At 38.5% G+C, this 25,588-nt stretch overlaps 1 protein-coding gene across 1 annotated transcript in view; it reads right to left on the bottom strand.

Moving 5' to 3' along the window:
- The window catches only part of DPP6 (dipeptidyl peptidase like 6), a 242,182-nt gene that overhangs the window by 31,602 nt on the left and 184,992 nt on the right, over window positions 1–25,588 (bottom strand). The window contains exons 9-16 of the mRNA XM_088521208.1: window positions 18,727–18,881; window positions 17,441–17,538; window positions 12,448–12,571; window positions 11,579–11,617; window positions 4,585–4,692; window positions 3,949–4,040; window positions 2,785–2,832; window positions 689–807 (exon numbers count right to left, since the gene is read on the bottom strand). Coding sequence (XP_088377334.1) covers window positions 689–807; window positions 2,785–2,832; window positions 3,949–4,040; window positions 4,585–4,692; window positions 11,579–11,617; window positions 12,448–12,571; window positions 17,441–17,538; window positions 18,727–18,881 — 783 coding nt within the window. The remainder of the gene's footprint in view (window positions 1–688; window positions 808–2,784; window positions 2,833–3,948; window positions 4,041–4,584; window positions 4,693–11,578; window positions 11,618–12,447; window positions 12,572–17,440; window positions 17,539–18,726; window positions 18,882–25,588) is intronic.

Below are 25,588 nucleotides of genomic sequence, written 5' to 3'. Positions count from 1 at the left end.
GTAATAGAGATGTAGAAAGCCGGTAGAATAGGAAACACATACATTAATAAAGCCATCCACTTTTACTCCTCCTAACATGGCCTCTCCTAACAGATCTCTTCTTCTTAGCCCTTTGGATTCTGCAAGGCATTTTAAACACAGGAAACCTGTCAGAACTATAAGCTATTACAAGTTCAGGGAAATTTATGGTGAGCAGTTGCAGATATCGTATACAGAAGCACCAAGCACATGGTCCACTCAGTAGCTTTCTGCTTTCTCTTGATAAGCTGTTCAGTCATTGAATTGACATGGAACTTTTAACTCATCCCCAGGGAACCCCTCCTTATTGGTTTGCATCTCACCATGCAAACCATTGCACCATGTCTGATGCTTTATCACCTCTGGATTTTGCTCTTTAATTCCAAGGGGCTCAGAGTGGCCAAAGGAGGACCTTCTTCTCCAAGAGAGGCTGTGCACAGCTAAAGGTTGCATCCCTCTGCTTTCTAGTTTAAGTAAACTGACAAACGAAAGAAAATAATGTTAAGAGTAAAATTTCATGATAGAGTGGCCAGGGTATTTATGGCCGATTAGAGCCATTTAGGTATTTAGAGTATTCACTGCCCATGGATACACCGGATACATAAATATATCAATGTTCACTTTAACTCCTGTCCTAAAGCAAAACAGCAAGAGCAAAACCTCAACGTACCTTCACACGTCAGTAAGAAGTATTCCAGACTGTGGCTGAATGACGCACTGAAATAAGTGCAGTTTTCAATCAGATCACAAGACAGACACCTCCTGTTGAAGTTTCCATTTGTGCTTGCACTGAAAAAGTTAATACACGTCCATGAAGGTCACTGAGCAAATGTTATCTGCAAGCAACATTATTTGAACTTTACTGTACTGTAGACAAAGAGCATAAATAGAATGTGTCCAATATTACTGAGAGACAAAGCATTTCCATTCAGTCAAGGCTAAGTAACAGTAATGGCTTTTTTTCTTTTCTTTTCTGAATGGAGAATATATAAAGGGGTACTGATGTCTTTTTTCTTTTTTTTTGCAAGGGTAAGTAAGTGGTTATAAGGAAGAGTATAGTTTTTTCCCCCCCAGAATGATGATTACATTAAACAAGAGGAAGTTTTAATTCAGTGAAGGAAGGCATGGAGCAAAGCAGCCATATTTTCACACTATCTTATCTCATAGTTGAAAATTAGGAGCTCGAACTGCTCTCTTTTATTTCCTTACTGGTGGCTTTACTTGTTTGACTTGCTAGATGCTGCCCCTAGGGCCACCTCCCTTTCTATTGGTTTAAATAGTTACTCATATGACACTGAATTAAAGAAGGAAATTTTATGTTTAGGGTCTGTTCTTGAAGGTGGCAACCTGGCCTGACCATACATTTGTAGACTATGATAGGTGGAAGAATGAATTAAAGATTACTGGGAAATACCAATAAATAAACTTTTGCACCACTACAGCATTTTACAACATTAAAATATTTTGAGCTATAATGAATAGGCCTGTCCAGTATTACTGTAAAGCTGATGAGTGTATTTGTTACCACTTCAAGGTAGAAAGAGATGAGACTGAGCATCCTGTTTACGGCCAAAGGACTGAACTTGGCTAGGCTCAGATCACATCACTGACTTAAAACTGGCTGGGTGGTGCAGGTTGCACTTTAAATTAACTTCTCTCTCCCTGCGCCCCCCACATTTCACTGAAGTGACTGGTCAAAATAGCTTTGATTGCTTCACTCTTTGCCCCTCTCTCCACTTTTCATCTTCCAGAAAATAAACACTGAGCTGAACTTCTCTTCAGAAGCTGTGGACAGGAAAAGAGGTCTTGAATGGAAAAATAAAAAAGATTAAATCACAGGGAATCCAGATTGGTCAAGTTACCTCCCTATTGTGGGGAAAAGCACACACACACACACACAAAATTAGATCATGTTAGTGACAAAAAAATGCAGGCAGGCACCTATCAGTGGTGCTTGCACCAGCTCTGCCCCTCACTGGAGATGTGAAGACAGAGGCTGGGTGTTTGAGAAGGAAAAACAGAATAAATGGAATTGCCTGGATTTTTTTTTGTGTGTTTCAAGATCTGTGAAAGAGCAACATAACTTATCTAGAGACTCTACTTTGCACAGAACTGTGCAGATTTATCAGCTGGTACTTCAAGATGATTATAAATAGTGCATGAGTGTAATAAATATCCAAAATGATTTTTTTCAAATTTTGGTCTTGCTCCCCTTCGTAATTCGTTCCCTCAATATTTCATGACAGCTACACTATCAACATCTTACTAAAAGCTAATATTTTATTCTTCATAGTTACTGAGGAAACTAAAATCCTCTGGAATTTCAGAAAAATATTGGTATTTCTTTTCAATTGCCTGAGGAGATGAGGTGCTATTAAACTTCTATAAAAATTGCATTCTGGAAGAAGAAAAAAGGAAACAGTTTATACAGTTAGCTTATGTATTTCTTAAATCTTTGAAGTGTTAAACAATTTTGTTGGAAAGTGTTGTGTTTTCTGTGACAGTTTATCAGCCTTGAGACCAATTTCAAATCAGAAACAAAATGAGGAAATTGTTAAATTTCAAACATTTCCAACTCGGTGGCAGGCATTTCTTTGTTCACTATTGCTATGCACTTTGGTTTATTGAAGTGACATGCTGTGTGATGTTACAATTGCATTAGAGACAAACACATGAGAGTGTTTCTGCAGCAACCTCTTTTATAATGATTCATATAAGACTGAAATAAGTTAGAAATTCTGTATGTGATAATAGTAAAATACACACCTATATAAGTGTCGCCTTCTTGGTAAGTCTTCTGTACTGTGGAAATAACTAAAAAATAATCAGAGAATTGTATCATTAGGAGGGCATTCATTACAAAGTGTCTTTTGCAGCATCTTCATTCACATAGCCATTTGGCTCATAAAAGCAGGGAAAGTTTAAATCAAATTACAAATCTGTACCAAGGGATACTCCCCAGCACAAGCTGACGTGAGCATGTGCTACACTGCACTGCAATTAGATTTTCTTGACCTTGCTGAAGAATTAGCTGACATTGCTGGAGGTGGTCAACTTGAATTCAATGTGCAGGTCACTGACCCACCAGAAGAATTTCATGTGAATATTGACTGACCACAGGAGCAAACATGTAGTGTTCATGGGGTGGCAGGCACATCATGCAGGGAATTTAGTTCTGCAGATCTGTTTCCCATCAGCTGTGCTTGCCTAGATGTATATTTTGACTGGACAAATTGCATAAGATATTTGCTGCTTGGCTGGACAGTTAAAATGTGAATAAGAGCAGTCATGCCTATTTGCTGCTCAGCTCTGCAAAGCATTAAAGACCTATAGCTCTTACCAAAGCTACTGGTAATTGAGGTTATTCAACACTTTCATGGAGTATCATGTTCTTTTCTCAATGGTCATTCAAAATTTATCATAATCCAGAGACTTTTTACTCCATAAGTCAGTGACAAGTGTGTCTGAGATGAAAATTATTCTAAATTGAAGAATATGAGAGCTCAGAATCTTACATCTAGACAAATGATTGCCTGAAAAGGAATTTAGACAATAATTGATTCAGGAAAGCCTTCTAACATTTTCTCATGTGTTTTCTTGAAATTTACTTAAAAAAAAAAATACAGAAGTTATTTTACCACATAAAGAACAAGTGTGGAAAGTCTTGTTTTAAGCTGCTAAGTAACTACTTTTTTTTAACAAACTACTTTCTTCTAAAGGGGTGATATTTTTGGAGGTCAAAAGAATTCTTTGTAGAACTAACGATCTAAAAATTTGAAAACTTTTCTTTTTTTCTTCAAAGTTTAACATCAGCAGTTGCTTAAGGTGAAATCTTATTCATATCTCTCTATGTTCATATAACCAAAACACTGTTGTAAACTCATTAACCCTACAGTGTAATGCTAAACAACAGACAATCGATTTACTTACATTTTATGTCTCTTTTCATCATATGCCAATATCTTTGTCACATCCCAGTCACCAGATGTAATAGCCTGTAAGTTATCACTGCTACTATTAGGCTGTCAAAAATAGAAATAATTAGATATTTTTAATTCATAAAAGAAGATACTTGAGCAATGCTTATTGTTGTGTTTGTCTTCTCAGAAAGGAAGTTCTTTTCATTTCATTAGTTGTTAAAAATAAGTAAGACATTTGTCATTTCCCCCTCAAATATTTCTGTGAATTTGATGAGTTTGGTGCAGAACAGCCTGAGACTCCTTCTTCTAATCCAATATCCCCATAAGCTTCCAGTTAATCCTTTATGGTAGTATAAAGATTTATTTATTTAAGTACAACTAGGAAGACATTTAAAAAAATGGAACAAAGTAATGATTTTCTTTGAAAAGAGAGAGCAGGCAGACCTTTTCTTTCTAAGTATCTCACCTGAAATTTATTTTATGCCTGATAAACTACCCACACAAGATCCTCTTACACGCAAGACCCATATTCTAAAATTGTAACTTTATGTCTCTCAGATGTCTCTCAGGAGTGAACACAAATAAAATCTTCATATTTTTTCCAACTCAGGGTAGGATAAAAAAGCAGCAGCAGTGAGTGCTTCACCTGTGATGATGACACGGCGATGTGATAGAATTTCCCACGTCCTCCCTGAGGAATGGCTCGAACAAAGAAGAACTTCCGACCATCCTTGGAAAAAATTGGCTCTTCATTCTGTAAACACCCAATATAAGGATTTTATTTCATGAATTTGTTTAAGATTGATCAAAATGTGAAATTAGTTTACAGTGAAATAGAGAATGATTCCTGACAAATATCTGATGCCAAGAAAAAAAAAACACTAGAGAAGTTAATACTGAGGTTTTGGAAATCATTTTTTTCTCCAAGCTCATAAAGAAGTGGCCACCTTTCAGCTGCAGGAGGGCTACAAAATCGATCCCCATTTGCAAAGCAAAATATGCACCTATACGGCCAGTTGCTCAGGGCAGTGCATTAAACCTTTTGCAAAGGATTTGAACCTCGTTGGCACAAGTATGACAAAATGTGTTTACTCTGCTGGAAGAACTGATCTGTTCCTGTCCTCGAGGAAACATGACTAACAGCATCTTTCAGTATCTAATTCCTGTCTTCTCCTACCTTCTTTCAAATGCTGAAACCACTAAATTATTTACAAAGGGGGAGATTATGCTGAAAAACTGTGTTTGACACAAAGCTCCCAGTTGGATGTGATGATTGACTTCCCTTGGATTACTGGAACATTCAGCCAGAGGTAGAAAGGATTCAAGGCAAGGAAATCAAAAAATATGTATGGCAAGCAACCATTTCCTGGAAGCTTACTGGTTTTTTATTACTGCAGGAACCCTGAGGCATGTGGGATGTTTCTGTTGCAGGAGATGGTTGAACAGCAGATTACACTGAGAGTAGCAGGATGGCAAATATGGGATGATACAGCAGTTCTACACCAGGAATCCTGAATAGCTGGGATGTGAAGGAAAGCTGAACATCTGCTGAACCTTTCCAGGTTCCCTGGCCAAGCCCTGCCTGTCCTGGCCTGCTCTCCATGCTGGTGAGTTCCAGGGCTCCTTCTTTCGAGGGCTGACCACACAACATCACGGACACTTTTGTTCAGCCTCTTCTGGTTCAATATTTTTGAAACACCCTGCTTTTCTGCTAGGATATTCCAAAATACCACTCTGAACTAGCAAGAACTTGATTACGTAGGGAGACTTATGACTAATGCAAGAAATAAACTGTTTGTCTTTCTCATAAGCTAACATATTATTCTTACCATAATTTGCTACCAGTTCTTCACTGATTAATGATCTTTCCACTATTCATGAGATTTATGAACATTACATTAGGGAATTGAAACTGCTTGTTTTTATTTCCTCTGCTTAGGTTTTCAGTATATGCCCATTAATTGATTGCTGACGTTCCATGAAATAGTAGTTTCTTTTCTCACTGAGATTTTTCTGGGACTTGAAACATGAAACTATGTATATTTTTATGAGGTCTTTCATCCACAGGAGAAAATCCATTGGAAACCTGCTGCGATATCACAGACAAACCCTCTCTTCAACAGGCTTCACTTTATTGAGGCAAATAGCAATGAGTTCTCCTCACATTTCTATGTCCATCAACTGCCTGACATGTCCCAGCACTGTGTCTCTGCCAGGGAAAGCAGTCTTTGTGCCCTCAAAGTTATGGTGGAAGGAGGTGCGTGGCAGATATGACAGACGCCTTCTGCATCTGTCTGATGTTAGGAGTCAGTCTGTTTGCAGGTTCCTGGTGTTGGAAGGGCGACACGTTAACACCGCCCGGGCTTCACTTAAAACCTTGACAGAGACAGAGACTTGGCTTGGAACGGCTATATCAGAGCAATCAGACCGGAGGGCTTTTCGGAATAGGTATTTATACCCTAGGGAGCTACACTGGGGTTCTTGAGGTGAACTTGGCTTGAACTGCATTTTATGAGATAAATAAGCAAATAAAATTTCAAGCAGTGGCACTTAAATTAAAAACAAACAAACAAACAAACAAAAATTGTTCTCTTTATGCTGGAATTGCTCTAAACACCTCCAGTGTCTGGTACTGATATGCTCATGCCTTAAGCAGTTCAAGCATTATTGTCTTGTTGTTTTGCTTTTTGTTGTTGGTGGTTTTATTTTTCTTTTTGGTTTTCCTTCTGTGTGTCATACAAATTGCCTGAGTCTTGGTGTACTTTGAATGCAAGGTCTCCTTGAATGCAAGTCTGCAAGACCCTGGTCATCACTGGAGTTAGAGGAATACTTAGGCAAGAATACATTTATGAGCGTTCACGCTGAGATTAAAGAAAAGATGACCCATACTGTGGCTAGAGAAAGAGTTGATGGGACTGGGCAACCTGCATCACTATCATTAAAAGACAGCAGCAGCAACTCCATTTCCAGCAACTTGTTTATTATTGTGTATCAAAATGGTGCCACTGAAGACGTTGGCCTTGTTGGAAGAGAGAAGGTGGTGGGAGGCTGCTGAAGGGCACCATAACTCGCAGGGGATCAGTGCTGAGGTTCGAAGTTGTGTGACAGAAGTCAGTGTATGTAAAAATGTTCAGGAGAAGAGGAAGAAAGTGAGGAGTGCCTGGGATGCTCATCCTGGGCCTGGCAGAATTCAAGATGCCTGAGTGAGTAGATAATGCTAATCTTTTTAGCATATCTTTTTTAACACATCTATCTAAGCTGCTTTAGGGCTTAGAGAGGGGCGCAAGATAGGAAAAATAAAAAAAAATAAAAAAGGGATCTCATTCTTGAGCATCACTAGATCTGCACCCACTGGAAGAAGACTTTTCTGGTGAAAGACAGAAAGACACGTGCACACAAGCAAGCGTACGAAGTCCACAGTTGACTCTGACTATGAACAACTTGAAGAGAGCACACAATTGAATGTCCACTGGGACAAACATTAGAAAGATAAATTATCCATTTTATAGGGAGTCAGTGGGCCTGCGAGTCCTATGTATACATAAATAAAATACAACGAGAACTACTGACATCAAAAAAGAAGAAAACATTAGTGTGGGCCCAGCATCATCATATCTTAGCTCCACAGAATCCAGCTCCAAGCTGGTCTGTCTAGGCCCTTGTCATGTGGTACCCTCTCTGTGTCCTGCTCTTTCCAAAGTGCTTCGTGCACTTTGGGTTGGATTCTACATATTTCCTGACAGAAATCAGTCAGAAAGCAGGTTCTTTGAAGCTGAGCATTAGGTTTGACCTGCTGTGTAGTATTGACTGTGAACAATACTTATGTGAGACCTACATTTTTCTGGTTCATTCTCAAGTTTTCAATAGGAAACTAATTAATATAAATAACTCAGGCCTCTCCTACTACTCCTGTGACGCCTTTCCTCTTCCACAATATCTATCTGATCCACCTTTGCCCCCATCCCAAAATGAATGACTTGGCTCCATGGGGTGAATTGGAGCATTTACTCTTCATGAGAAATCTCCTACTACAGTGTCACAGTATCAGAGTACAATAACCTCAAAAACAAACAGATGCAATATAAAGCCTTTTGACTCCCTGCTTTTAGGTAAACTCTTCATTCAAATCCAAAGCACCATTAGAAATGCCCACTGGCTTTACTGCAACGATACAGTTGCCTCAGCCTCTGGTTACAGGGAGGTGACCTCCCTCCATCATCCACCACATTCAAGCCATGCGGCTATGTCAAATCTTCCTCTTTTGTCCCTATCCCTGTGCTGGCCTTAGGAGTGAGGTCACCATACCAAGGGCCATCTCTAAAGTCAGGGCTCTGCCACCAAAAGATAAGGTCATCAGTTGGAAAGATGAGCCAATACCTCTGGATATCATTCCCCTCCATTGGATCCATGAATAATCCTCACAAACTGGATTATTTATTTAAGTGCTTCATTCATAACCAAATGACATTTTGCTATCTCTGGTAGATTAATTTGATATTTGAATTATGGGGCTTTACATCCTATTTATGCTGCATTCTTTGACTTTAAGGCAATGATTGGTCAGTTATAGGCTTGACATGACAAAAAGGCTTTAAGGGTTAAAAAGTCAGTCTTGCTGGTAAGGTTCTCTGATCTCTGCTTTTATTTAAAGGAACCTCATTTCCTACTGCCTATTAACTACATATAAGGGAATCACTACTGGCTTATTGTGCTGTCAGGATGAAGGGAGATGAAATAGAAAAAGTGCAGTTTTTTAACAACCCACTTTCTGATAGAGCAAAACTCCGTATTTGTAGACTGAGGTTACCTGCAACATGAGGGAAATAGGAGGACTGGAAAGAAAAATGCAGCCCAAACAAATTGTTATCAGGAGGCCAGCCAGCCCATGAAGGAAGTTTTGGAGGTTACATATCTTGAAACAATTGTGTGGTAATCTCTTGGTCTCATTGACATCAATGTGAACTTGGAATTGCACTTTGGAATATAATTGATTTTGCTCAGGCCACATTCATGATTAAATAACTAAGACAATTAAAACACCAGTACAGTTTATCTATCTACAACAGGTGCTCAGCAATTGTTTGCTATCATCTCTCTTGCTGACACCCTGTCAGTCTGCAGCCGTTATCTGAGAAAGGCTTCTTCAGAAAAATTAAAACAAATTTTTTTACAATAGTGACTAATGTTTCAAAGCATTTATATATCTAAACAGAAGTAAGAATAAAGTTGACAGTTATGTGCAGAAGTGCACAAGCAGATATGTGAATAAAAGCAGTGAAAACTTTCAAAATCCTTGTCCAGTCTGTGTGACTGTGTGCCCATTCTTATTTGTGCAAGAGGTTTGAAAATTCTGGCCATGTCATATGGCAAATATAGTACACAAGTGACAGACACTTTCCAGCAGGATGTGTAAAAATGTGTATTTCTCATTGCCCTTTGAGTAATTTACCCTGTTAGCTACACAGACACCGACACCAGTATCTCTTTCCGCCTTTGCTGGAAAGGGGCTCTCCAAGTTTTTGGGCCTTAGTAAAATTAATTTAGAAACTTAAGCCCAGAAAGGATCATGACAGCATTTAGTACGACCTTCCACACACAGACTATTAAATCTCACTGAGTTACCAAACTTCAACAATAATAACAAATAAATTCAAATGCATGGGTCATATGCCCTATCAAACTCCCAGTATCTCAGCTGAAATATTTTAATCCTGTCATGCTTGGAGATTCCCTCATGTACTTTGTGGGTATCTTCTGCCATTTCACAGATATCTTCTCTCCTCATCTCCTGTTCTTAGCCTGCAGTGAAGGTTGTCTCTATTGCAGATCAAACTCCCTCAAAAGAGCAAAACTAAGTTTTGAGTTTTTTTTTTTCTACATATGTGCCTTGGAAATCAAAGGAATGTTTTAAAGAGTGAGGACAGCATCTAGAATCCTCATTCCTATTGATTTTAAATTGGGGTACTTTTGAAAAGAAGGTCTGCTCGATGGAGTTCATAGTACCAATGGGCAGTTGGTGTCTTCTTACTGGGGAAGTGAACCATGCACTGGTACATTGACTTTGCTGGCCACAGTGATGATTATATTGACTGACAGCATTGGGGATTTGGCGCCTGACTCATATGTATACACCTATAAAAAAATGTCTAATCCTAGGAGTCTTTATTTGAGCTGAGTCACACTTCTGAGGTCCCTTAGTTGACTGACTGGAGGGCAAGTCATCTCCTTCTGAAAGAGGTGAGAGGAATCGCATTAGCATTTAACATTTTCACATCATTCTCAGATACACATGCCATAGAAATAATTTTCCAGTTATTTAGATGCATATGTAATGGAGCAAAAAGATAAATATAGAAAAGGGGATTATCCAAGTAATCATGTATTTAGTTGAAACTAGAAATACAAATGACTTTGTTGCCAGATATGTAGGCAAAAGAGCTCTGTAATTCTTCAGATCCTAATAAAAATACTTGAAAAGTAGCATCAAATATCTCTGAGGTCTATAGGATGTACTGAGCTTAGTACTGTCTGATTCATTTGGCTGCAGCAAGAAGCTTTCTCTATTCTGAAACTAAGTATGTGATGCAGTAAAACAAAGTGTATTTCTATGGAGCAGATCCATCAGAGACAGGCAGATGATTCATTACTGTTATTCAGGACAAGACACCGTCTCTAATTCTCGCCCAAGTAGTAGGTGCATGGCTGCAGTACCACAGCTGTGTACGAACAGACATCCTTCTAATGCACTGCATTGAATTTCCCAAGAATGGAGGCCCTAGCAAATAGCAGAGAAAGGATTAAACCTAGCTTTGGACTTACAAAATAAACGCTCCTTGTGAACTACCTTTTTAAAGATATAAAATATGGGGAATTTAATTTTCTGTAGACGTGACTCATTTTTGAAGCATTTGCTATTTATTAAAGCAACACTAGCATTATGAACATGACTAATAGCTTGGCAATATTTTTATTTTATACAAGAGTATAACAAAAGCCTATTTGAAATGCTTGGAGCAAAAAAGCTCTTTCCTCTGTAAAATCATTTTTTGTCTGGATCACACATAACCCGTTGCTGTAGGACAGCCACTGGAAAAGAGATCATTATTCCTGCTGGATACTGATGTATGGTAGTTTCTGTGTTCTTGGATCTTCAGACCAAGCAGTGATATAAATATGAAATACTTTAAATCTGGATGGTACGAGTTGTTTAGTTGACCTGTTACTCCCTGTATGCCATGCGCACAACCCATGTGAAACAGTTCAATGTTGTTGGATGACCAGAAGACAACCAATATACCACCCAAAATCAACTTCAGTCTTTCAGGACTGCTTCTATGTCAGACAGGTCTTGTGATGATAATCTGTGACTGAGGGAATTTCAACCCACACCTGTGTTTCAGCTTGTTTAAATCCAAGAAAATTGGGACTAAGAGTTAGTTTTGGCCAGTGGGACCTAGCAGAAAATAAGTCATCTCAGGTACACTACACTCCAACAAAAAGAACTACTGGGAACTGTAGTATGAACCACACTGCCTTCCAAGTAGTCTTCCTAAGTTTAGAAATTAGCTTTTTCTCCTTGAGTGAAAAACAGACGAACAAGGAGCCTACTTAAAAAATCACTGCAAAGAGATCAACGTTACCTGTCTGTGCAGCCAACCTTCGCTTTCGTCTTCGTGTTTCTGAAATAAAGCAAGACCATTAAATAACATGCTTTGCATGTATTACATTTTGCTCATCAGTGCAGAAAGCAGTTTGAATGAATCTGAAAAGTTATGAACAAGCATAAAAAAATCCATTTAAGCACATGATTCAAGAGTATAATCAAGTGACTGCTCTCTTGGTCTTCCTTCTCTAAGAAAAAACAAGTATTTACTCAGGAAAGCATTTTATTCACAAAATCAGAACAAAAATCAGAATAAAAATATCAGCAATACATTTTATTCCCCAAAGAAATACAGCAGTAAGTTGATAAAGGACTGCTCTGCCCAGTGTTGTGACATTTTTTCAAGGGAGAGCAATATCAGAACACTTTGCTACTATGAGCCAACCTACATCAGTTTAAAAGCTGATATATGCCAATACTTAAAATTATCAATACACATGCACTGATATTGGTACAACTATACCTGCAGGAGGTATTAATTAAATACAATTGACTTGGAGGTTGACAAACATTGGCTTGGCTCCATTAAATTAGAACGTCCCAAAGCCCTTCAGGTTACAAGGTGTTGATTTATGTGTGCTCGTGCACGCATGCAGCTATTTCAGGATGAAGTCCATCTCGTACGCAAGCAGAACATGCAGGGCCACACGTTTCCTGACTTTCTATAAGGTGACAAAAAGGCATCTCCAGCTTTGCACAGAAAATGTTGCACTTATTGCTTACATTCTCTGTCTGGCTAAATAAATCCATTTCAGATGGCATGTTTCTGTACAGGATAATTGAAAGATTTTATTAGGTATGTTATGAACACTGAAGCCAAACAAGCTTTTTGACCATCTTCTGTACCTTTGTGCAGACTCCCGTGGTGGCGTCGCACAGCGTCAGGATGGACACGTTCTGGGCTCTGTTCAGCCAGTTTACTGCCACTTTGGTGCTTGTTGCCCACTTCACCATGGTTATGTAATAATCTCTGAAAACACATAAATATCTTAAATCAGCAGTCCTGCCGGCCAATGTCTCATTAAGAGATGTTCTAAGGTTTTGCCATATAGGAGAGCATTTGGAGACAGCTATGAGTAAACAGCATAGGGAAGATCTCTGATTATTAGGCCTGCATCCTGATGTGTCTAGACTGCCCAATGTATGGATTTCAATGCCTAAAAATGACATATCTAGGGCTGTGCAGCTATTTTACCTGCCACTTCTGAAAGTCATTTTCAAAGAAGAGTGGAAGGTTGAGATAGTGATTCAAGTTATTCAGCCTCTCAAGGACTGAAATGCCTAGAGCTAAAAATTTATGCATAGGTGGAGGGGAAAAAACTGCAGGTAATTTCCATTCAGAGCAGACGAGCTGGCTGACTCAAACCCCTCACTGACAATAGTTATATTCTTTATGCTTATGAAGAGCTAATGGCCTCTAAATACGCTTACTACGCAGTAAAATATCCATAATATCTGTTAAGTGTTGCATTGAGAGGAAAAGAGCAAGACGGATATAGTTTTCAGAGACAGAGGGTTTCTGCAAAACAGGTGCAGTTGGTTGTCATAAGGAAGTCAGCAGAGACTGGACTGTCCTCTATTTATTGCTGAACATATTCAGTTTATGGCAATACCCAGAGTATATTACCAGGGAGTGTTCCTCTGCTCTTGGCTGCACAGTCCTGTAATTGATGGTATTTTGCCCTAGAAAACTTAGGGAAAGTGCTGCGTAATATTGAGCAATGCAACCCATTTGCCTGAGCTGGGCTGGAAAATACCAGACCATGAATAAATACAGTTTCATGGGTTGCTCACACATGTCCAACTCTTCAGCAATTCAGAGCTCCACCACTCCATTTGTAGGGCAAAACCCTTGTTGAACTGACAGATATAGTGATCCTATAATATACTGGTGAGCTATGTGATCCAAAGACATCCTTAAATTATAATATGATTTTTCACAGCACACAGCCTATAAATTTTTTATTAGTTCATTTGTTTGCTATAAAATATGTATAAGAAATTGTTGCTCTCATTGGAATTAATGTGCTGTGTCACTGGAGAGTACTTTGTGTTCTGGCAGAGACTCCTGTATAAACTGAAGAGAAAGGGCAAAAGCAACAAAGACTCGTTTGTCTAGCAAAATAACAAGTTGGCAATTGATTTTGTAGTTTCAGGAATATTTAGTGCCCGAATTTGGCTGGGGAAAAGGAACAAAAGACCTCAGCAATTGCATCTACCACACTGGAAGGAGGAATGCTCCTGGCTGAGACAACAGGAGCCTGAAAATTCATTGCTTGAAATAAAATTGTAATTTTACTCTTTATCAGCAACAGCATAGTCTCTAGGAGGAAAAAAAAAAAGGCAAAATTAAACTGTATAACCGTCTCTTATTTCTCTCCAAAATGAACCAAGCAAATTCAGCCTGCTCAGAAAATGAATGTGAATTTAGTACATATTGTAGCTTGGAGCATTTTTTCCATAAATCCAATTTAAAGTTTGAAGGACATATATTAAATTTTTTTATCCATCTCACTGTTTGAACACATGAGCCAAAGTTCCTGCTCAAGAAGTTCAAATTATTATTTTAGGTCAAATACAATCTTTACTACAACCCTGAAGATGGGCATGGAGTCTCAAATTCTCTCTGAAGAATATCCCAGTCATAAAGCCCGTAGATATCCCAGCTATCGGACTAGTGTGTATAATTGTGTGGTTCTTATTATCCTAGTTTCAGGTAGTGTGGAGTCTTTAATTTATTTCTCTTTATGGCTCTTCTGCAGGACAACCTAGTTTTACATTTTCCATTTCGCAGGGCAAAATGAGACGATAAGACGTGATTCATCGCAGTTAATTTTGAATGTCTGCAACACAGCCAGCCGTGCTGCTGGAGCAGACTTCCTTTGCGGTCAGTGGCTAGAAGCTGGCATTTCTAAAGTGCAATTCATCTGACCTACTGCAGATTTTATACAGAGCAGAATTAAGGAGATACTAAATTTCCCCCGTGGTGGCAGAAGGAATCCGGCCTTGTGGTTATCTGGGCACCTCAGAACGAGCGGGCTCTTTTGGAGACGTCGGCTTCCGAGCAGATTGAGCACCCGCAAAGGACAGAAGAAACATCTGTGAACACCTCCAGGAAGAGTGCAGCTATGCTGAGCTCTGCAATGGCCTTCACTTCTCGGTAAAGGATTTGGTGGTTGGGTTCGCCATCATCTGAGCATTGGTTACTGTGCAGCGTCCTTGTCTACCCACTAACTTGGCCAATGTTTGGAGATATGAATCTCAAATGTGAATAGCTAAAGTAGGAGAATAGCAACAAAGACATAAAGATCACAAGGAACAGACAGACGCTGCTCGAGTGACATGTTGCACGGCCAAGTGACAAGCAGTCGTCCACTCTGTGGTCCCCAGAGCACAGCAGGCTCCTGTCGCAGATCCCAGACTCAGATTTGTCTGAGTTTCTCCTCGTTTTTTTATTCATGACCTACACAAGGACCAGTGACAATTTCTGTAGTCAAGGGAGATAACATCTCGGTTTAATTTGCTATCTAAGGCATAAATACGATGTGACAAATAATCTGAATTGTGGTTCTGTTCTCACTACCTGCTGATGTAGCATTTGTTAACTGTGATAGGTCCATTGCTTTCCTCCAGAATAAAAAAAGGCTTTCTGATATTAAATTTAGAATCAATCTTTTTTTCTGCAGTTTTTCTCTTGCCCTCCTTGACTTCCTTTTTTTTTTTTAAGTGAAAAGTATGATGTTGGAAAAAAAATTGGCAAAAATGGTCAGTATGAAAGATATGAAAAAAGAAAAATTATCAAAATGGGGCATATTTTTACCCTCAAATATGTTTTCCAATCATCATCTTTGCATCTTCACAGACAAATATTACAATATGGTAGGATATTTGAGACTTTTCTTAATTAGAAAAAGAAAAATAAATGGAATTACGCTATTCTCAACTCTATTTACTACAGATTAAAAATACAGCATGAAACAAGGCCATTCTTTCCTTGTATCATCTGCTTGGACAGACTGAACACATTGAAATGCTTCTGACAGGACTTCTCTGCCTGAAGATCTTATCACAAGCTTCTCCTGCTTCTCTGAAACTCCTTTCTGTAACTAACTGTACAGTACATCCCTCCTGTCTATTCTAATGAAACATTATCACACTAATCCTCTCATTTCAGAAAATAAATGCATAATGAAAAAGCACCCCTACTGCTCTAGCAGGACTTTTTGTGCCCTAGGGATAGCACTTGCCATGCTTTTGATGAAATATACAGAGACTAATTAATTATGATATATTTTACATCACTTTAAAATATTGATTGCAACCAAATAAATTACAGGCATCCATAACCACATAGCACAAATTTATTAACTTGGATCCTGCAGTCTCAAGTAATTATCATAATTAAAACATTCCTGCGTCTCTTCTGTTTACAGCGTATGCCACCAGTACAAAATTGATGTTGTCCAGGAACAGCAGTTCTGATGCTGTGATTTGAATACTGTGATGCTGAACTGTTGCCTGCTACATGCAGTTGGTTTTTTGACAGGTGAGCTAAGTTATACCCACACTTGGGTCATTCATGGGTCAGACTTTTGATGCATAAATGTATTTGAACTGGAGCATTTCTGAGTTATTCAGTGAAAATGTTCATAGGCTGACATTAATGCTCTTAACAAATAAATGTACCTCACACTATAAATGGTCCTCTTGGTTTACCATCCTTGCATTAAATGACTATACAAGCTGTGCACAACTATCAGGCATTGACCTATATATTTATCATGCACAATGAATATCACCCCAGCACCTTCCTCTGCCCTCAATATGGTCCTGCTTCATTAACACTGTGCAGTGCCTATATATTTTTATTGGCCGTAGAATTACAAATCCAGTAGCCTAATTTAACACTCAGTGCAAAATAAGAGGTCAGTCAGTGTACACGTTGTTTGGATGGTATCTTTGGAATGACATCCAGGCAGCATTACACCTGATGTGCACAGAAAGTACCATGCAGAAACGTCTCTGTCCATATGTTAGACCTGGAAAGAGAGTCTAACTCCACTTAGCCTGCTGTAAATCTAGTTCAAGTTTAAATCAAGTGATTGAAGTACAGATCTGGACTCTAATCGCTGAGTTTTGCAGGTAGGGGCATCATGCATTATGGAAAGCAGTCTCTTTCCTGGAGGCAGACCTTAACAACGTGATCTTCCTTTCAAGTGCTCACAGACCCAAAAAATCAGTGCAGTTTGACCACTGCTTCAGAGTCCAAAGCAGACATTTAAGTTCTTGCTGAATACAAACCGGTTTAAGCACTTAATTAGAAATGGGCATCTAGGTAGCTGACCAAATTGAAGGCCATCTTCTAAAAGATACCCGTCCTAAAAACAGCAAAGAGATTTCCATTTATATTCTTAATTGAGATTCTTCCGTCTGGTTATAGTCCTAAATCCAACCAACAAATGAGTGAGCTCATGTTTGCAGTATTACAGCTATTTTTGCTTCATGGTCTCTCATACAGGAGTCAGACAATACTCCCTTCACAATGCCTGTGATTACATGTGAAATGAATGTGTTATGGATTTGGGCAAATTCCACAGAATTCTCTAAAAATAATCTCATTCTGAAGTTGATCTGGGTCACAGCAATTTCAAAGTAACAATATTCTAAATAAATACATGTAAGAAAAAAAATACTTGTATGTACTTAAGCAGATTTACACAAAGTGAAACAACTTAATAGTTTTACAGAAAGGGACTGTAAATGATCTAGAATAAAGCCAGGGTCTGATTTAGCCCCCAGCAGATCGGTGTTCTGCATCACCGCGTGAGAACGCACATACCTCATTCTTGGATCATCTGGGGGAGTCATTTCCAGATCATGTGTAGGTCCGTTCAAACCAATCACATGCAAAGAGATTGTTGGATTTTCCATTCCAGCCTGGATTTTAAAACGAGGACAAATTACCATATCTTACACCATACAATGTTTTTGATTTATTAAGTCCCCTATAGATTTTAAAATGCACTGCCATTGCACCAGGCTAGTATGAATTGCACAAGAAGAGCACATCATATGTCACCTCTCCTGGGCCAGCCTTGCTGCAGCTGGTCACAAGGAGACTGTGACTGTAGTGATGTGGCACTGAGGAATGGAGAGGTTGGTGTGCAGAACCAAACCATAATGTTATTTAGGACACCTCTGCCCTTGGTAAAAGATGCTACCTTTCACATCAAGTAACAAATTATTTCTATTTGCTGTCTCTTTTGAAAAAAGATTGTCTCACAGGATCATGCTAGGCATAGTAAAATTACTGATGCTTTTTCTGTTGTAGGAAAGCGTTTTCCCCATTGAGTCTCTTTCGCACCAAACTGACACATACGTGGATATCTCTCCTATTAAAATATGGTTCAATTTGGTCCAATATGTGAGGTCTAAAGTGATCACTGCATAGAGCGAGATATCCAGAAGAAATGGCTCTACAGAGCAGTACAATTCTGCACTTATAGCAGAAAATTACAGCAGTCACAGTAACAGCAATAATACATCAGCACAGGGTCGAGATCTGCACTGGATGCTGTGTCCTTACTGCATGACAGCTTACAGCTTTCTGCAATCAAGGAAAGATTGTGTCTTAAGTCCTTTGTCTTTAACTGTTTTCTCCTCTTAGAGCTCAGGCACAACATACCTCCAAAACAAGAATATATCCTCTGATATTATGCTATCCTAATTATTCTAGGAAAGCCAAAATATTAAATTTTCATTCTTCCTTCTTCTCATATAAAAGGTATGTAATGTAACAAATTTAATAATAATGCTCGATTGCAAATTCTCAGACAGTCAAAACCTCTCTAGCATGAAAACACAATTGCTTTTATGCCACTACAAAGGAAGAACATTTAAATCTTATTTTCATTATGTTTAGAATTACTAATAGTAGAATGAGAAAAATGTAATTTTACAAATGCAGTTGAAGAGTAATGAAGACTACATTCATAGGGGAACAGATGATCTTTCCTTATATTTATTTATTTATTTTTTCATTAGGTACAGTCAGTATACTGAGTCTACTGTAAATAAATAAATAAAATCATAATTAGGAAAATAGACTGCTTTATTTCCTCTTACCTTTGGATAATGATAGGTTTTTACAGTAGGGTAAAGGCTGCCAGTATATACTGGGATCTCCATGGTAGGGACTCTAGAGGCATTAATTGTTGCATATGCTAACCTAGTGCCATCCGGAGACCACCAATGAGCAATGTGAGTCTTCAAGATCTCCTCTAATTAATAAAAAGGAGAGACCAGGAAAAAAAAAAAAGAAAAAGGACTATTAGATGTAAATTACTAGTTAGCAATAAATGAAATGGTGTAGATATGAAAATCCCAGTCTAATCACAGTACAGGGTGGATGCCACAGAAATATCAATTAAGAATACTCATTAAAGTGTGCCATATACACAAATGAACACAATTGATAACAATTACCCTGAATATGTAAGTTATTAAGCATAATTACCTTGCTCAAGAAACAGCAAATTACTTATATTAGTACACACGTTCATGACAATGTAAAATGCTCTGCTCTTCTTCCTATTTGTCCTGTACAGAGATATATGAACACATCCACATGCATGTACTGGGAGAGTTTGGGTTCCTATCTGCTTGATGATAACAGAAAGGAGGCCACTTTGGGGCTGTTTAACCCTACTGCAGTACTACAACGACTGAGATTTAATTCTCCTCCATAAACAGTTTCACAAAGTCATACTAGACACATATCAATGGATTCAGAAAGGGTTCTGCTTAGATTCAAACATTCTTGCAGGGCTACAGCTTGAGTCTTCCTAATCTCCATAGCTGTAATGGAAATAAAAAATACCAATTTGCCCTAAGCTGGAACTTCTTAAAGCTCAAGAAGAAATTAAACTTTAGTTTTTTTAACTAGCGCTTGTAACTAGGCCTGGCTACTCGCTTGAATTTTATCCCTATTTTATTTTTTAAATCAGTTTTGCCAAGCAATATTCCATGAATAGCCAGAGTAAGTGATTAATCCTTTTTATCATGAACTTTTGGGATTCCAAACTTCTGGAGTTGATTGGAAGAACATAGTTGTTACTCTCAAGGTACTCAGAAATACACCAATATAAACATTTTGGAGTTCAAGTGCATAATGGGAACACAAGATCGCACTCATTAGAAATTACTTTGAAAAAGGGCACAACCCAGTTCTCCTTAAACATAAATCCAAAATGCTTCTACTGCCTAATACTTTCTCCAACCATTTAACAAGCTTCATTGCAAAGATGACTTCAGCTTACAGATATCCAGAAATGCTGTAAAATTCATACTTTGTCCAAAGTGTCTCCAATTACTGACATTTGGAAGGCACTACCTTGGCTTTTTAAACCTCCCATTTTGCAAAAGGCAATAATATAATACAGCTTCATTAAGAGGCTTAATATCACATGAGTCATTCCTATTTAAATCCCAACAGAAGGGCTTACATATGGTGTGCAGATTGATGTGCAGGAAGACAGGTTCCATTCCTTTAATTTGAGACTAAAAATTAAAGAGGCTGCAAATTATTTTTGAGCTTTCACCACTGAAGTCTAACTAAACGGGTCCTACGAGCTCCAACCTCTGGCTGCTATCACCAGTTATTAGAAAAACAAATGTGAATTTCTGGATTTTGGAGCATGCAGTGTTTGAGCTTACCATGTTTGCACACTGCTGTGTGTGGTCCAATCAGAATGTCACTAGTCTGAAGTAAAGTAGCTCAAGAAAAAGATTTTTTAGAAAAGATCTCGCATGAGTGATCCTTGCAGAACTTGTAGATCAGATATCTACCATTGCTACTCCTGACTCTTGCATATTGCTTGAGATAACACTCAAGACAACATTAGAAAAGGGGCAAAGGTAAATCATTCTCATTAATTATGCTTTCTATAAGGTTAGTTAATCAATACTTAGTGGCAACTTCCAAGTTAGAGTTGGGAAATACAATTAAGAAGCTGAAACTATTATGCAAGAAAGCACATTTCCAAAAAAAAAAAAAAGGCTTTGGTGCTCAGTCCCACCTGTTGTTTGTACATTTAAAAGAAGCTGTTCTTGACTTTTACACTGGTAGCTCATTAAAGACATAATTAAGATTATAAAAGAAAAGGGGATAAAAAGGAAAGGAAGCCGAATCCTTGACATTTTAACATTAATTAGGAATGATTCTATTCAGCAAATATTTTCTCCAGGATCTCAGATTTAATGACTTCAGTTCAGCTGAAGGTTGCATGCGAAGAAGGTTTTATGGAGAGTTTTGCGGGGCTGTGCTAATGAGATTTAATTGCATGAACCTTTGCCTTGAAACAAAGCCAGGATCTTGCCATTATTAAAGAGAGCAGTTAGTTTTAGTGAACCAGAGAACTTAGCAAGTATAAAATGCGCGAGGCTCAGAAAGTTTGAGCTCAAAATAAAATAATTTTTGGACACACAATTTTTTTTTCTCAGGGACATTTTATTATTTGTGCTCCTATTTACCACAGACATAGAAATAACAGTTGCAAACAATGCCCACAGGTCTTTCTGATGTTGAAATAGGTTAAGATCCCACTTCACATCTGTATGTAACCAGGTTCTCTTCTAACACCAGAGGCTCCATATACATACACTTTGTGACTTCCCAGTTAAGAGTATAGAGTGTTAAGTGATCAAAACTTTTGCTCTTTTTCTCACAGAAGGTGCTGTACAATTTAGAAGTGCTCTGGGTGAGTTGCAGAGATTTCTCCAAGTCTGTAACTGACAGCTCTGTAATCTTCCCTTCTTCAGAGATTTGCTTGCTGGTCCATCATCCTGCAAGTGCTCAAACTCCCCAAATGGCAAGAATGAAGCGTGGCGGTTGCATTAACTGCACAGTGGCTGTGATCCTGCTTGCTCAGACACGGTGGCTAGGTTAATGTACAGCATCTGAGGAAAGTCAATGCTCATTCCATGTTATCACATTCAGCATCAAACAATTCTGAAAAACTGGGCGATTTTGCTTACAAAGAGTAAAACTTGGTGAAAGACACATACCAGCCAGTAGGTAACATACTGAAATACAGAAATAGGATGAGACAGCTTGACTTGAAGAACGTCTGGCTGCAGCTAAAGTGAGTGGCAGCCCAAATGGATTAATCTTGTATAACGAAGTCCCATGCGTAGTGTTCAGAATTTTTCTTTTTCTGGCAATGCGTGCACTGACTGACTAGTTAGGTAAAAATTAAAGCTGCTTTAGAATTTACCATCACCTATGACCCCAGCAATAGCTTATGCTTATGGAGTGTGGCAGTATATGCATTTTAATCACTCTTCTGAATAACAGAGCTGAGCAACAGTCAAATGAATGACCATTTCAAAGCTGAGTGGAACAAGAAGTCTTCTGAGTTCAACAGATCCTCAGGAGGATCATTTGAAGCCCTAGACCTGAGTATATGCAATGACAAGCAGGTATATGTAAACCCCCTTTAGAGACTTTAATGTCACTCTGTGAGAAAAGAAAGTGGAGGCAATAGCATAAGTTTGAAGAGAGAATTTCATTTTAGCTGAATTCAAGGTTGCAGCCTCCAGTGCATTCTGTAGCCAGTAGTCCTTGGGATCTAGATCTGAATAGGCTCCAGAATGAATCAGGTTTGCAACATCAAGGATGCCATCTATTTAGAAGAAAGTGCTTCTTGTAGATTCTTTGCTGATCAGTATCAGGAAGCAGAAAGGAACCGTCCTTCACTGTAGTTCTCATCTGCCAAGTAACAAGATGTGATGAAATTGGATTTGCATGGAGCATTTTGCAATTATACCACTGGGTTCTTGATGGCCCAGTGGATCAGAGTTTGAATGAAGCCAAACTAGCCCTGTGTGTGCAAAAATTGAAGTGTCTTTTTGTTTTAAGCTTTGAGAACACACCAGCAATATCAGCAAGAAACAGTGAATTTGGAGACTTGTGTTTCTCTGTAAGTAACTAAAGTCTCAAGGAATCATAGGAAATAGGGCTCGAAGGGCCACTGGCTAGAGAAAATGGAATAGTGGGAGGAGGAAAGGTAAGATGCAATAGAAATCTGGTATCGTCTGAAAAACTTCCATGTATTTTGTTCAACTACATACAGAAATGAAGCTCCAAGTTCTTCAGATTTAATCTCTCCACTGATAAACTGCTCCTTCTTTCATTCTAAGCTAGACAAAAGTAAATAACACTACTCAAGCATACTTTCTCATGCACCTGCAGCTTGCCATTAAATATTCCTGTGTATCACCTTTAATAGAAGTTTGAATAGAGGCAGCAAACACTGTTTTAGTTTTTATATCTGCAATCTCTGTCTGAGCACTGAACAGCACTCCTGGAAGAGCATCCAGGCCTCTTCTTTCCCTTACAGAGTCAACACAAGGAAAAATATCAGGGCAACCTCAGTGACAACCTGGAGATTATGCAGGTTATATTATATTATGCAGATTATATTTCTGTATGAACCATGGTGGGAAATCCACAGAGGTGTTTTTAACACTATGTAACATAATCTGCCATGGTGATATTTCTGCAGGCTGCGATATATCCGCTTCCTAGGCTTGCTCAAGGAGACCTAGGCTAACAGAACTCCTCTTTATTAGCAAGATGCACATAATGACCATGGCCACAGAGGTTTCCTGGTGTGTTTCCAAAAATCTAACTGGTTTTGCAGCCTTTGTCAATCCTGAATCATAGCTGTAAATAATGCCACTCCGCTGAAGGTGGCAAAACTCTGCTTAACTCTTAGGTGATGGATAAAGCCTGAGGAATCCATTGGGATTTCTTCCAATTTATAAAATCATGACAAATGACTTGCAACTTAAAGTGTGAGTCAACAGATGCAGAGACTTTCAGAAGAGGACAAGGAGCCTTGGACAATCCTGTTGGCAGGTTGGCTCAGACAGGCACGATAGCAACCCCTTTCAATCACTTTTTAAAATACAAATAGATACAGTGGCTGGAGGAAACATAGGGAAAAGAAACAAAGGAATATTTTCAGGTGAAAAATGTATTTGTTTTTCTGGGTCACAGCTATACTGAGAATATTAACTGTTGAATTTACCCAGAGAAGACTTACATATTATGACTATCCATATCCCAATTTCAATGTGTAAGGAGGACAGCTGAGGATCCCAGCCTGGAGAGCTACTTTCCTCTGGCCATGCACACGCTTCTGCTCTGATCCCACCACAGCAAGTCACTCCGTAAGCCATCCTTGGGACACTCTGGTGCCCACTTGTCCACCCTGCCATGTTCCATAGGGATGAGCATGGTGATGAGCAGACCCGTGCGGCCCCACTGGCCATGACACCAAAAGTCCTTCTACAGGAGCGAGCAGGTCAGTACAAGACCAGCCCTAAAACATTTTCAATCTTTAGCTGCTAAAGTTTTCTAATGAGGGCACCCAGCGAGAATAGTAAAATGATTACTTTGATTTTTACTTTTTAAACATATGGATTTCTTTTCTGCAATTAAAATTCTCTTCTTGTTCCAGACTTCAAATTTTCCTCTTCAGTAGGAGATTAAAACAATATTATTAATGTTGTGCCCACAGAAGACAACAAAGTCAGAAAATTGTTTGATTTGTCTCCGAGTATAGGGACACATGTACACATACATACTATCAAAAGAACCATTATTTTCAAAATATTTTAATTTTACACAAGGAATGAGGTAAGATATTATCTGGCAGAACGATATTTATGGATATTTCCCTTCCATGTTACTTACTTTGATTGCTGATGTGGTAAAGCACTGCAACTGTGGGAGATGGAATCAATTATTTGCGACAACGTTCAGCTCATTAAGCATTTGGTGTACTGAAGACCTTTCACTGTTTTATTAACATTGTTAATAAAAAGGATTTTTAAACAAAATTAAATTGAAGTCTAAAGGAAAGGTCATGGCTTACAGGAGGAAAGAAAGCTCCAAAGAATTTGTCAGCAGGAAGCCTCAAAAGAAGATAAGAGGAAGAGAGATCAGAGAAAGGAGCTGGGGTCTAAGAAGGGAGAAAACAGAGAGTTCTGAGATAGGAAACCCCAGGGGTTCTCACAGAAACATCAAATAAATACAAATGCTTATTTGACAGGTGCCATCTGTTTTAAAATCAATTACTAGATCATCTCAAATCACCAACTATATGTCCAAATGGATTATTATTATATAGTTTGGAAGCAAGGATTTTCACCTTGTTAAGGAAACCACATTGTTCTTATAGGCCCTCGGTGACACATGATGCATTTCAGTGATGGCTTTAGAAGACCACCTTGTCATCTTTCATGTGTATACAATTTTTCTCTCATTTACGGTAGTGCAAATCTGCATGGGCTTCCATTAAATCATTGATTAAATCACAATAGGTATAAAACAGGTGTAAAAGGAGTTATATGTATACAAATAATATAACCTGCTATATGTTAATGCTACTTCCACTCTACATTTTCCTAGATTGGCATAATTTTATGCTGATCTCAGCCACAGCCATGCGACACTATTGATTTCAATGGAATTAATCACGATTTACATTTCTATAATTGAGTCAGGCCAAAGAAGTCCTTTTGCAGAGCCACCAAACAATTTGACAACCTTTCAGGAAAAAGGGGGAGGCAAAAAAATTAAAATAATTTGACAAGGACACAAAAGCACTGACACTCTAGTGTCAGACAGATCCCACGAATCCCATATGCAGACTGCAACTATCCTGAAGGTTCTGAAGATTTTTGTACCACTGTCCAAAAAAATCTTTCCTTGAGTAAACTGAGCTGCAACTAAACCTGTGTGACTATTTCTTCTCAAAACGTGGATTTTCTAAAGAAGCCTCCTTCCCTGGTGAAAGATAGCTTAGGAGGGATATAATATTGTTTCTATGGCATGTTTGAGATTAGCCTTAGAGATGTTTTAAACACAAAATCTTTGCTCCAAGATGCTCACCGCCTGGTGGCAGCAGCATCATACGGT

This window comes from Tinamus guttatus, unplaced genomic scaffold (assembly GCF_059628265.1).
Source record: "Tinamus guttatus ecotype Peru unplaced genomic scaffold, ASM5962826v1 Tinamus_guttatus_pri_ptg000006l, whole genome shotgun sequence".
In the NCBI taxonomy this organism is placed as follows: Eukaryota; Metazoa; Chordata; class Aves; order Tinamiformes; family Tinamidae; genus Tinamus; species Tinamus guttatus.
The sequence above is the reverse complement of the archived record's forward strand: the minus strand, read 5'-3'. Positions and strand labels throughout refer to the sequence as shown.